Here is a 14,334-nt window from a genome sequence, read left to right as displayed (position 1 = left end):
TACCTACTTCTGAAGAGGCCTTCAGGACAGTTCCAGGAGTTCCTCCGCGACACACCCCACAAACGATGCTCGGCTGCTGCGTTTACTCAATGCAGCCGTTGAACAAAAACACAAGAGTGTTGCTCTCCCAGCCTGAAACATTCTTCACACTTCCAGCCAGCAGGGTTTCAGCCCGGTCAGAAACAATAGAGACGGTAGAGGCTCTTCCAGAACAGCAGTGCAAGGTTCTCCACAGACCCTCTCCAGCAAAACCACTGCGATGGTGAACATTACAAACAGCACTCACTTAAAGTCCCTAACATGTCTTAGGGACACACGGCGAATGGAGAAAAACTTATCCAAGAAAACCACCTCAGTGGCAGCAGGAACAGCAACTTTGTGACACTTGAGTCACAACCTGCTTCCCCATCCCCATGTGACAAAAGCTGTCCTCCCAGCAGGCAACTGAGAAGATGGGCTCCCTCTTCCCCAGTACCACTGCAGCAGTGGCAGGCACCCGAGCTCTTCATCGCCTACTCAGCTCCTGTCTGCCCAGGCTCCCTTCCCCAACTCAGCCCCCACCCATGGCGCAGGGGCAGAGGACACTGAGCATCCCTTGTCCCTGCCTCAGCTTGCTCACTGGGAGAGGTTCCACACAAGCAGGGGCAAACTAAGAAGACCAGAGGCAACAACCCACTTCCTGTGCACCACTGAGAGCAGAGCTGTCACCCTCAGAGGTCCAGAGGTTCTGTCCTGGGGATGGCAGTATCAGCATAGGAAGCTCCACAGCTCTCCCTAGAGGGACGCCCTACTTAGAGCAGGTGCAAGTTCAAGTGTAAGGATGCTAACAAAAACAACAGAGACCTCGGCAGCCAGCAACTAAGAGGAGCTAGAAGCTCCATGATGAGCTCAAAGTTTATGAAACAGAACCAGAAAGGACAGCCAAGAGAAGCCCTCCTGGGGACTGAACCACCACCAAACAGTGGCCTCAGTGGCCACCCTGCTCAGCTGTGGGGAATACATCCCCCGGGACATCATCAAATCAGCCAGCAGCCACCAGTGAGTGGAGGCCAACAGCTGGTTTGACCACCAGAAGCTTAACAGGAAGATCAGGGAGGGTCACGGCCAGCCAGAACCACCACACCTGAGAGAGAAGAGGTCCAGAGACTGCACTAGTCCAGCCAAATCACAAAACAAACAAGCAAACAGTAAGTCATCCTTCCCCCAGGTGGGGGAATCCGTATCCACAGCTGCTACTATAGTTTACCTAAAATGTCCAACTTGCAATAACAAAACAAAATGAGTTATACAAAGAAACAGAAGAGGAAAAAAATAAGCAGGACACAAACTGCTTTTGAAGAGGCACAAGTGTTGGACTCAGTAGAAAAAGACTTTAAAACAACTATTATAAATATGTTCAAATAACTAAAGGGATCCATGCATAAAGAATTAAAAGAAAATATGATGACAACAATTGATCACACAGAGATTATCAATAAAGAGACAGAAATTCTAAAAAAAAAAAAAAAAAAAAAACCAAGTGGAAATTCTGATGTTGCAAAGCACAACTGAAATTTTAAAACTCACTATAAGGGCTCAACAATAGATTGAGTTGGCAGAAGAATCAGTGAATTCAAAAAAAGATCAATAAAGATTATGCAACCTAAAGAACAAACAGAAAATGGAATTAAGAAAAAAGAACACAGTCTCAGAGAAAGATGGGATGACAGGAAAGGGCACGGGCACATGCAGAATGGGTGAGCTTGAGGAGAGGAGAGAGGGGAGCAGAAAAAAATATTCAAGGAGATAATGACTTTTGAAAACTTCCCAAATATGATGAAAATATTAATCTACACACCCAAGAAGCTCAACAAATTGCAAGCCTGATAAAGAGATCCACACCCTGACACATCAGTCTAAATAATGAATGCCAAAAAACAAAGACAAAATCTAGAAAGTAGCAAGAGAAAAATAATTTATCACTTACAAGGAAACCCCAATAAGATTAACAGCTGACTTCTCATCAGAAACAATGGAGTCCAGAGGGCAGTGGAATAACATATTCAAAGCACTGAAAAGAAAAAAAAATCATCAACTAAGATTCTTATATCTAGTAAAACATTTTTTAAAAAATAAGGGGAAAATAAAGATTCCCAGATAAACAAGAACTGAGAGAATCTGTTGCTAGTAGGCACACCTTACAGAAAACAAGTTTTTCATGCTGAAAACAAGTAACATCAGAAGCAATTCAAATCCACATAAAAAAAGAGTATAAAGACGATGATGTCAGTTATTATAAAAGGTGATATCGGTGCACATTTCTTCTCCTTTCCTCTCTTAGTTGACTTAAAATGTAAGTGCATAAAACAATATGCATCGTATTGTTCGGGGACTTTACCCTAAAGAAATGTAATATAACTGACAATAATATCAATAGCACAAATGAGATGGATGGGATCAAAACTGTATTAGAGAAAGAAAATGACTGTAGATGGCACTCAGTCTCAGAAAGAAATAAAAGGAACTACAAATGGTAAATAAGGTTAATATAATAACTCCATATGTTTGTTCTCCTTTCTTCTCTCAAGTTCTTTTTGTTTGTTTGTTTTTGAGATGGAGTCTCGCTCTGTCGCCCAGGCTGGAGTGCAGTGGCGCAATCTCGGCTCACCGCAAGCTCCACCTCCCGGGTTCACGCCATTCTCCTGCCTCAGCCTCCTGAGTAGCTGGGACTACACGTGCCCGCCACCACACCCAGCTAATTTTTTTGTATTTTTTTAATAGAGATGGGGTTTCACCATGTTAGCCAGGATAGTCTCCATCTCCTGACCTCGTGATCCGTCCACCTTGGCCTCCCAAAGTGCTGGGATTACAGGCGTGAGCCACCGTGCCCAGCCTCAAGTTCTTGAATGACATAAAATGTATATAAAGGAACAATCAGAAAAATATATTGCTAGGTTGTAATATATGTAGACATAATATGTATAATAATCATACCATTTAAAAAGGGAGGAGGAAATTGAACCATGTAGGAGTAAGGTTCCTGTCACTGGAATTAAGTTAGTATAAATCTGAAGTAGATTCTGATAAGTCAAGATGCATGTTGTAAGCCTTCAAGTAACTACTAAGAAAATAATTCAGAAAACATTATTTAAAGAAATTAAAATGTTACATTAGAAAATACTTAATACAAAAGGAAGCTGTGAAGGAGCAACAGCTAAGGGGAAAAGGCAAGGGATATATATACAGAAAACAAAAGTAAAGCAGCAGATGTAAATCTGAACATACAACATTAAGTGTAAATGAAATAATCAAATCAGAGGGCAGAATTGCCAGAATGGATTTTTTTAAAGATCCATTGTATGCATATGGAAGACTCATTTTAAATTCAAAGATATAAGAAAGTTAAAAGTAAAACAACGGAAAGAATATATCGAATGGCAACCACAGGAGATGTGCATGTGATGACACTAACATCAGAAGAAACAGACATCAAAACAGAAAATATGCATATACGTCCCTAACAAACAACAAAGCCCCAAAATACATCAGGCAAAAACTGACAGAAGTGAAAAGAGAAAAAGATAATTCAAAAATACTTATGGACTTCCACACCTACATTTAGTAATAGACATAACAACTACACAGAACAATAATAAAGAAATTGTAGACTTGACCTAACAGACAACCCTCCACCTTCACCCAACCACAGCAAAATGGACATCAAATATTCTCCAAGATAGATCATATGCTACGCCATAAGATATGCCTCTATTTAAAAGTACTGGAATCTGGCTGGGCGTGGTGGCTCGTGCCTGTAATCCTAGTTCTTTGGGAGGCTGAGGTGGGTGGGTCACCTGCGCTCAGGAGTTCGAGACCAGCCTGGTCAACATGGTGAAACGCTGTCTCTATAAAAAATACAAAAAATTGGCCAGGTGCAGTGGCACGCGCCTGTAGTCCCAGCTACTCGGGAGGCTGAGGCACGGGAATTGCTTGAACTCAGGAGACGTAGGTTGCAGTGAGCCAAAGTCACACCACAGCCAACAGAGCAAGACTCTGTCTCCAAAAATTTTTTAAAAATAAATAAAACTGCTGGAATAATACAGAGTATATTCTACAACTATAAAGGAAATAAATTTGAAATCAATAACAGAAGACATTTTGGGATATTCACAAATATGTGGAAGTTAGCACATTCCTAAATAATAAAAGGGTCAAAGAAGAAACCTTGGAGTATATTTTAAAATACTTTAAGGTGCATGAAAACGAAAACACAACACACCAAAGTATAGGACACAGGTAAAGCACCTGCTTAGAGAGAAATTATGGCTGTCAATAACTACATTAGAAAGGAAGAAAGAAAAAAAATCAATGACCTAACCTCCACCTTAAGAAAAAGGTAAATTAAACCCAAAGCAAGCATAAGGAAAGAAAGAGTGAAATAAAGTAGAGAATAGAAAAGCAATAAAGAAAATCAACAAAACCAAAAATTGGTTCTTTGATGGGCGATGTGTATGTGTTGTGTTAAAAAAAAAAAAAAAAGGAAGGAAGAAATAAAAGAAAAAGAAACACCTTTTTAAAAGTTTGTTATTTGACAAGAACAAAAAATTGACAAATTTTTAGCTAGACTGACCAAAAAAAGAAAGGAAAGGAGGGGATAAAATTACTTAAGTCAGGAATAAAAAAGGAACCATTACTAACGACTTTCCAAAAATACAAAGGATTCTAAGGGAATACTAAGAAAAATTATATGTCAACAAATTAGATAACTTAGGTGAAATGGAAAAATTCCAATACAAACTACCAAAACTGACTTACGAAGAAACAAAAAATCTGAATAGACTTGTAACAAGAGATCGAATTCGTAATTTTAAAACTTTCCACAAAGAAAAGCCCAAGCCCAGATGGCTTCACTGGATAACTCTAAAAATATTTAAAGAGGAATTAGTATCAACCCTTTGCAAACTCTAAAAAGATAGAAAAGGAGGGGAACATTTCCCAACTTATTTTATAAGGCCAGTATTATCCTAGAACTAAATCTAGAAAAAGTCATCACAAGAAAACTACAGACCATTATCTTTTATGAATACAGATACAAAAAATCCCCAATACAATACCAGCAAATAAAATCCAGCAACAGATAAAAAGCGTTAGACACCATGACCACATGAATTTATCCCAAGAATGCAAGGTTGGTTCAATACACAAAAATTCATCAAGGTAGTACATCATCATAGTAGAATAAAAAACAAAACCCACATGATCATCTCAACAGACACAGAAAAGCATTTGGCAAACTCTAACTCTTATTATAAAAACACCCAACAAACTCAAATAAAAGGGAACTGCCTTAACCTAATGAAGGGCAACTATGGAAAATCCATTGACTAACATCATACTTAGTGGTGAAAGATGGAATGCTTTCTCACTAAAATGAAGAATAAGATAGGTACATCCACTCTCACTGCTTATAACCAGGATAATTAAACAATAAAAAGAAATAAAAGCAACTAAACTGGTAAGGAAGAATTAAAACCATCTCTGTTTGCAAATGACAGAATCATATATAGAGAATCTACTAAACAACTCTTAGAACAAACCAGTTCACCAGAATTGCATGATGCAAGATCAACATGCAATGATCAATTACATTTCTATAAAGTAGCAATGAACAAGCAGAACTGAAATTAAGAAAACATTTCCATTCACAATAGCATCAAAAAGGATAAAATACTTTGGAATAAATTTAACAAAGTCCAAAATTTGTCATCTAAAATTTTCTCCTCCCTTCCTGTCTCCCTCCCTCTTCCCCTTCCCACCCCCATCTCCCCACACACAGAAGAACATGGATAGGCTTCTAAGAACTACTTCATGCTTGAAAACAGCAGAGCTAGGGGTTGATTAGTTTGCTGTAGACTCAGCCACACTTGGTAAAGATGATGTACACACATGCACAGATGGAAGCAATGACAGGAGGAAGCACAGCTGCAGGAATGAGGCGAAAGGAACGCGCGGCGGGCGGTGCACGCGCAGGGTACATACCCAGGAAGGACCGCCTGGGGGCGACCTTGACTTCTTCATCCTTGCTATCTGCAGCTACACGTTAAAAAGTGAGACAGAAACAGAAAGGGGAAAAAGACAGAAACAGACTGGTTTTAACGCAGGTCAACAGCTGTGTTCTCAGAACTTTTTGCATTTCTTTAAAAAAAAAAACTAGAACAGAAAGATCATAAGATTTTGGTTTTGTGCATTAGAAAATCCACTTTCTGAACTATTTTTCTGCAAACTTAAGCTCTTCCAACATCATAAAAAAGTGAATGGGGAGAATGGGAGAAAAACTGAGCCAAAAATTAAAAGTTACCACGTTTCCATTTAATCTCTCAGGAGAAAGGCAGCACGGAGCCCGCCACAAGCGTGCTGTGCCGACAGAAAGCAGCCAGACAGATCCTGCTCCCCTTTTCCTAGAAACTCGGCTGTATGCAAGCTTCGGTGGCAATACAGCTGCCCCAGGTCAAAGCCCTTCAGAAGGCTGCCTGATGAAGCTGTTTTCAGAGTACACTCTGCTGTAAAAGGATGGCTGGTTCCACATGTGCACTTGACAAGCACCTCTGCACAAACAGAGACACAGGGACGATGTGACAGGGACCCAGCACCCTCCAGGGCCCAGCACCTGCAATGACAGGTTATGAGCCAACCTCCCCATCTGCGCAGCCCCAGGACGAGACAGTAGCCAAGGTCCTGGAAAACACTGCAGCCTCTAGGTGGCTCCTGGGAAGCCCCGTGGGGTTTGGGATTGAAAACGGTTGATAAACAAGAGACTCAAATGAGTCCTGGGATCAGAAAGCACAAGTGGGATCAAAGGTTGTGTGTTGCCTGCTCCAGGCAATGTAGACTTAAAATGGAAATTTTGCAAGTGAACAGCTAAAAGCAAATACAAGATGACCTCTAACCTCTGCCCTCTGCCCTCTGCTACTTGGACTTAGGGTGTTATTCCACTCACAAGGCAGGAACTGCAATATTTCTACCAAATTTGAGGGTTTTATAAACCAACGCAGCACACAAAGTGCAGTCTCCTCTCCCCCAGGCTCCCCCAACACTCCTTCTTGGATTCTATGTCCCTCAGCTCATCCCATCTGTTGCTTTGATTTAGACAATATCCTTCTCCACTGGTGCCTCTTCTAAAGATCAAGATCCGCAAGGGGTGGGAGGGAGGGAGGGAGGGAGGGATCACCCAAGGCAGGACTGCTCGGTCTATGCTGTTTCCCTTCTCACATCCAGGTGTGACTGTGAACAGGCAAGGGTGGGAGGCAGCCAGCTGGCAGGCTGGAGAAGAAGGCATGGTTCAGGATGCAGAGGCTGGACCCTTCCACACCAGGCTGTGTCCTGGGCACACCCTCAAGCCACCTGGGCTCCTTGCCTGGAAAGCAGTGTGATCAGATCCATGTTTGTGTAGGACGGAATACAAAGAGTTCTGACGCTGAGAGAGCTGCCAGGAACATTTTCAACAGTCACACATTTCCACAAATCTGTGTTGAACACGTCCTCCAGACCAGATAAAAAGAGGGCCCAGCAACATCTTCCTTTTCCTCGACACTCGGCACTGGGAGGTGGTGTCCGTGTCTTCTCCCCTTGATCACAGGTGGGCTTGTGACCACTCCAGTCCACAGAAGCAATGCTGTGATTTCCAAGACTTAGGTCATAAAAAAGATACAGCTTCCACCTGCTTTCCCGGGAAGCTCCCCCTTGGGACCTGGCCATGTTGTGAGGAAGCCCAGGTCTCATGAGGAGGCCTTGGTGGGTGTCCCAGCAGAGCCCGGGTGGAGGTCCCAGGAGATGGCCAGCACCAGCCATGCCAAAGAGTGAATGAGGGAGAGAGAGAAAGCAAGAGAATGAGCTTCAAGGGCTGCAGCCCTAGCCTTTGAGCTCCCCAGATTGAGGACAGCAGAGAGCAGCTGTTCTTGCCAAGTTCCACCCAAAATGCACTCACGAGCAAAATAATTGTTGTCCTTCCAAGTCCTAAGATCTGGGGTAACTTGTGGAGTAGCCAAAGAGACTGGAACAAGAGAGACAGGACAAGTCCACAGGGCTGGCAGGAAGGAGGATGGCTGGGCCACAGAGGCCATCACCTGCGTCCTGGGACTTTGGTCCATGTCACGACTGGAGACCGCTTCTGTCAGCACATGAAGAAAGGTTTGCACCGTACCCTGTCGGTACGGCGTGTATTGGGGAGTGCAGGGGTGACAGTGACAGGGAGGCGTCAGCCAGCCTGGGACCAAGGAAGAGCACATGGTCACAGTGGCCCAGGCAAGCCCGCAATGGGAGGTACACAGGCAGACACAGGGATTCCTAACGTGACGTCCAAGAATCTCAATAAACCCCTGAAAATGCATGCAAGATGGCACACGACCCCTACATGCAACACGTTTTCCAGGTTTCCTGAGCTATAACTAACTCACCTGTTTAAAGCATACAATTCAATGGTTTTTAGGATATCCACAGTTGTGCAAACACCATCACTATCTAATTTTAGGACATCTTCAGCACCCCCAAAAAAACCCCTCGACTAACCAGCAGCCACTCCCTCTCCCTGGCCTCCAGCCTAGAACTCTGAGGGTTGAGATTTGGGAGAAATATGAAGTAAATTAAACCACCGACTTTGAGCCACAGACAATTATTTCTCAAATAACCCCTAAGAGGAACTTAAAAGGAAAAAAGTACATGATAAAACAAAGTTAAACTTTATAAAAGCAAATATTTAAAATGAAACAAATGACCCCATGTATCCAGTTGCTGGTGCACCCCTGACAAGGTGCGTTTGTTTCCCGGTGACATAACATGCAGCAGTGACCTGACCTCTGCCCCCAGCGGGAAGTGCCCTGAGGATGTGCAATCCTGAGCATATAAACCCCCACCCCCAATAAAACAAACGTTTTCAGTCACCGGGAGGCTGGTGCCGGCATGGTGACCCTCAGACAGAGAGGACTAAGGGAGGCATGAGGATGCCACATTCCATTATTTGTGGGGTCCTTGAGGAAGGGAGTTGGTACAGGGCAGAAAGGAGGCAGACCTCAGGCTAAGCAACGCGGCCAGGCCTAGAGGTTTGAAGTAAAATGGGAAGAATTGGTGTCCACTCATGAAGTATTTCACCTCACCAAAAAACACTCCCTAGCTCCAGCCACTGAAAAAGCCAAAAACTCAACCTGTAGGCCAACCCTCATGCACGCCCAGGCTGTGGTCTCCAAACACTGTGTCCCAGATACCAGCGCTCCTTGGAAGAACGACGGGTTCTAGGTCTGGGGCAGGAGACGTAGCTGCCACACAAGTACCTTGTTATACCACATCCTGTGTAGAGACCCCTCATGCTGCGTGGAAAGGGCCCAAGAGCACCTGACGCGGCTCCCCGGCCAGAGGGAAGAACTGGAGCTTTAACAAGTGTGATAATCCAGTAACCACCAAACGTCCACTTTCCGTGTTCAGAATGACTCAGAAACATGCACTTACCACTGCAAGATGCTAGGGAACCAACTTTGAAAACTGGTAAAGAGAGAGACCTGCATTTCCTTTATAAATTATACCTGTGGACAGCTGAACAATGGGTACCAGCCCGTTTCTCTGCAGAGGGGCTCCAGCTAACAGACCACAGTCACACTTTGCCGGGCGTGGTGGCTCATGCCTGTAATCCCAGCACTTTGGGAGGCCGAGGCGGGCAGATCACCTGAGGTCGGGAGTTCGAGACCAGCCTGACCAACATGGAGAAACCCTGTCTCTACTAAAAAAAATACAAATTTAGCCGGGCATGGTGGTGCATGCCTGTAATCCCAGCTACTTGGGAGGCTGAAGCAGGAGAATCGCTTGAGCTGAGGAAGCGGAGGTTGCTGTGAGCTGAGATCGCGCCATTACACTCCAGCCTGGGCAACAAGAGTGAAACTCCGTCTCCAAAAAAAAAAAAAAAAAAAACAGACCACAAACATCCTGCAGCTCACGGCCTCAACATGAGCCCCCCAGTGGCCGCCAACCGCACACACCTCCTGTGGAATGATGCAGCCATCCTGCAAAACACAAGAACCAAACCTGGATCTGATCGGGCCTCTGGGTCCACTGTTTTTTTAAAATGCTCTTTCACAGAAAAAGTCAAGGACAGAACACCTTTTCCTTGTCTACACTCCAGGGACATAAAGACAGGAGGAAACACCAGGAGTGCCATCTCCACTGTGGGGCTTCCCAAAACTCAGCCTGCAGGAGCAGTCAGCAATCTCATTAAGATGCCGCTAATACAGACCACGGGCAAAGTCGAGAGGAGTTAAGGGAGAACCTACAGATTTTTAAACAACAAAAACGTATATACTGCCAGGCACAAGGACTCACACCTGTAACTTCAATGCTTTGGGAAGCTGAGGTGGGAGGATCGCTTGGCTAGAGCCCAGGAATTCAAGGGAATAATGAGCTCTGATACCACCACTGCACTCCAGCCTGGGCAACATAGTGAGACCCTGTCTCAAAAAAAAAAAAAAAGAAAAACCTGCAGGAAGGAGACCTGAATGCAACTGTGGGTCACACCACCCTCAGGGCTGTATACCACCCCACCTACTTGGTAAACACTTGAAATTCTCCATAATGCAAAGTGAAAGCTGAAAAGAAATAACCCAGGACACGAGAGACAGGTGTGCACTCACTCCCAACCGCAGTCAGCCATGGCCTGGCCAAGAGGCTCAGCTCTGCCCAGGGCACCGGCCCTGCCTTCCTCAGGCTGGGCACTCAGGGCCCTGTGGGTCATCTCCCTCCAGTGATGAGGGAGACGGGAGATGAGGGAGATGACGGAGTGATCAGGCCCCAACCCTGACTCACAACGAAAAAGGGCGTGGGAAAACGTCTCAGTGGAATGAGGGTTTCTTTTTAAAGTCTGGTCACAATTTTGAAATTTATGCCAATTTTGTGAAAGGAGACTGTAGAAGAAAAAAAGGAAGAGACTTGGAGGCATGCCACGGCGTTCAAAGTAGTCACCTCTGGAGGGTGGGGTGGAAGGTGGTTTTCTGTTTTGTTTTGTTTTTTAAGATGGAGTCTCGCCCTGTGGTCCAGGCTGCAGTGCAATGGCCCAATCTTGGCTCACTGCAACCTTCACCTCCTGGGTTCAAGTGATTCTCCCACCTCAGCCTTCTGAGTAGCTGGGATTACTGGCATGCGTCACCACGCCCAGCTAATTTTTTGTATCTTTAGTAGAGACAGGGTTTCACCATGTTGGCCAGGCTGGTCTCGAACTCCTGACCTCGTGATCTGCCCACCTTGGCCTCCCAAAGTGCTGGGATTACAGGCATGAGCCACCGTGCCCGGCCAGAAGTTGTTTTACTTTATATCTGTCTTCCCCAAATGTCTACCATGAGCACGCACTGTTCTTTATAATCAGACAACAAATAATGCATTTAATTGTTTAAGTAATCTACTCTTTCTCAATACCATTTATGTTTCTTTTATATTAACTTTCACACTGAATTTGTGACCTTCAAAACTTAAAATCCCTATAAAAGATAGCTGGAAAACATTTACACTTTTATTTCCTTAGGTCATCTGACTATCCACGAGCACAGTGAAATGTAGTGATTCAAATGTTTCCTCATAAGTTATTTTCACGTCCTCATCAGTCTGCCAAGAATTGTGCCTCCCAAGGCCCATGGTCCCCCTTGGCATGTCCTCACCCTTAGGGTGAGGCTCAAGAATGTGCTTGGCAAAAGCAGTAATTGACAAATGGGATCTAATTAAACTAAAGAGCTTCTGCATAGCAAAAGAAACTATCAACAGAGCAAACAGACAACCTACAGATGGGAGAAAATTTTTGCAAACTACGCATCTGACAAAGGTCTAATATCCAGCAACTATAAAGAACTTAAGTTTACAAGAAAAACACGAATAACCCATTAAAAAGTGGGCAAAGGACATGAACACTTTTCAAAAGAAGACATACATGTGGCTAAAAAGCATATGAAAAAAAGCTCAACGTCACTGATCGTTAGAGAAATACAAATCAAAACCACAATGAGATGCCATCTCACACCAGTCAGAATGGCTGTTAATAAAAAGTCAAAAAAAATAACAGATGCTGGTGAGGTTGTGAAGAAAAAGGAACAGTATATACTGTTGGTGGGAGTGTAGATCAGTTCGACCATTGCAGAAGACGGTGTGGTGATTCCTCAAAGACCAGAAATACCATTCAACCCAACAATCCCGTTACTGGGTATAAACCCCAGGAATATAAATCATTCTATTATAGACACACGCACATGTATGTTCACTGCAGCACCATTCACACTAGCAAAGACTTGGAATTAACCTAAATGCCCATCAATGAAAATCATCTAGACTTTCTTCTGGATGAAGAAAACGTGGTACATGTACACCACGGAATACTACGCTGCCACAAAAAAGAACAAGATCATGTCCTTTAGAGGAACATGGATGGAGCTGCAGGTCATCATCCTTAGCAAACTAACACGGGAACAGAAAACCAAATGCCGCACGTTCTCACATGTAAGTGGGAGCTAAATGATGAGGACACATGGACACGTAGAGGGGAACAGCAGCCACTAGGGCCTGTCGGAGCGTGGAGAGCAGGAGGAGGGAGAGGACCAGGAAAAATAACCAATGGGTACTAGGCTTAATACCTGGGTGATGAAATCATCTGTACACTGGCCGGGTGCGGTGGCTCACGCCTGTAACGCCAGCATTTTGGGAGGCCAGGGTGGGTGGATCCCACTTGAGGTCAGGAGTTCAGGAGTTAGGGAAATAATCTGTACACCAAACCCCCGTGACAAGCAATTTACCTATATAAGAAACCTGCACATGTACCCCTGAACTTAAAAGCTTGAAAAAAAAAAAAAGAAAAACAGAACATGTTCAGAGCCAACAACCTTCCCTTCGAGGTGACGCTGCTGACAGGAACACGAGGCTGGCCACCGTGCCTAGCACGGGGCCGTGCTGCAGGAGCTACGGATCGGGTGGCCAGAAGCCAGAGCTTTCAGTCTGAACTTCAGCGATGTTCTTGCCTTGCCCTCGCCTCTCCTGGCAGATGAGAGGACATGAGCTCACACCTTTCATCAAGGCGCCCTGTAGGAACAGGTCTGGGCCTGTCCACCACGGGGACATGGACGTGCATAAACTCAAACTGGACTCCAATATTAAGAGTGCTGCAGATGTACATCTCAAGAATTCTTAACCACACGCAGCTACACCCCAGGACACAGAGTTCAGGAGTGGACTTCCCACCTGAAGTCATTTGGGGCCCAGGAGTCATGCAGCTTGGTTCTCAGTCCTCCCCAAGGGGAGGGCAGGCACGGGGCACCCAGGCTGACCCCAGGAGCCCAGCCCTCATCCCCTCACAGCAGCCCTGGACTGCTTCCCGAATACTCCAGGCCTTGAGGAAAGGGTGCCCCAGCTTCCTATCGCCTCTGTAACAAGGTACCACAAAAGTGGCAGCCACAACGCAGGCTGATTATCTTAATTCTGGAGGCCAGAGGCCCAATGGTCTCCTAGACTAAAACCAAGGCTGTGTCTCCTACTCATTCAAGTATGGGCAGAACTCCGCTCCCTGTGGTTGGGGGCTCTGCTGCCTGTAAAGCGACGGCCGACCCACGGCAGAGAGCCGGGCCCTCAGCTCCAGCACCTGACCATCTCCTCTGCGGCCCTTGTCATGTCTGAGGACCCCTGGAATTAGGTGAGGCCACCAGATAATCCAGGACCAGCCCCCCTCAAGAGTCTCTCCGCCATGTACAGTAGCACGTCATAGGTTCCCAGGATCAGGGCATGGATTTCTCTCGGGGCCATTATTCTGCCCACCCACGGAGGGTGTTTAAAATTCGGATTCCAGGCCTAGCTCTGGAAACAGGGACTCACGTTTTTAACTCATCCTGGGTAACCAGAAGAGAAGTACTCCTTTGGAAGAAGTGACACAGAATGCCAGGCATCCACCATCCCACTCCCTTCTTATCCAACGCTCCTCTGATGAGACGAGAGCGCACCTGCTGGTAAAATGAATGTGGGTGGGGAGCTTACGATGCCGCTTCTAGGGGTGTCCCAGTGTTCCAACATACCTTCACATTAAACTCCACGCTGGCTGCACTGCCTAGACACTCACAACCTGCCGTCTCTGGGACCTCGTGTCAGGCCACCTTCAACAAGGTCACAAGGTCTGGCCTCATGTCCAGAGCCCGAGGGCAGCAGGAACATCCAGCAATGCATTGGGCATCTTAGGCACAAACTGTTCTCTCGGCTGGCTGGCCCTCCCACAGTGAGAACATTTCCTGTTCCAAGTTAAATACCGAGGTTCAAAGGGGCAGGGAACACGCCATGAGGAGCTCAGCTCCAGAGAAG

At 45.4% G+C, this 14,334-nt stretch overlaps 3 protein-coding genes across 8 annotated transcripts in view; 2 read left to right on the top strand and 1 right to left on the bottom strand.

Annotated features, from left to right (window-relative positions):
• The window catches only part of RBFA (ribosome binding factor A), a 252,019-nt gene that overhangs the window by 134,128 nt on the left and 103,557 nt on the right, over positions 1-14,334 (top strand). The window lies entirely within an intron of this gene.
• The window catches only part of HSBP1L1 (heat shock factor binding protein 1 like 1), a 414,139-nt gene that overhangs the window by 363,371 nt on the left and 36,434 nt on the right, over positions 1-14,334 (top strand). The gene's annotated exons all lie outside the window — the stretch shown is intronic.
• The window catches only part of SLC66A2 (solute carrier family 66 member 2), a 47,654-nt gene that overhangs the window by 23,095 nt on the left and 10,225 nt on the right, over positions 1-14,334 (bottom strand). Inside the window, exon 4 of one of the 2 annotated variants that reach the window (XM_050768222.1) lies at positions 6,019-6,072. The exons of the other annotated variant lie outside the window; for it this stretch is intronic. Within the exon in view, the coding sequence (XP_050624179.1) occupies positions 6,019-6,072 (54 nt within the window). The remainder of the gene's footprint in view (positions 1-6,018; positions 6,073-14,334) is intronic. 2 annotated transcript variants of the gene reach the window in all.

Source organism: Macaca thibetana, chromosome 18 (assembly GCF_024542745.1).
Source record: "Macaca thibetana thibetana isolate TM-01 chromosome 18, ASM2454274v1, whole genome shotgun sequence".
In the NCBI taxonomy this organism is placed as follows: Eukaryota; Metazoa; Chordata; class Mammalia; order Primates; family Cercopithecidae; genus Macaca; species Macaca thibetana.
Note: the sequence above shows the minus strand (reverse complement) of the source record. Positions and strands in the feature narration are given on the sequence as shown.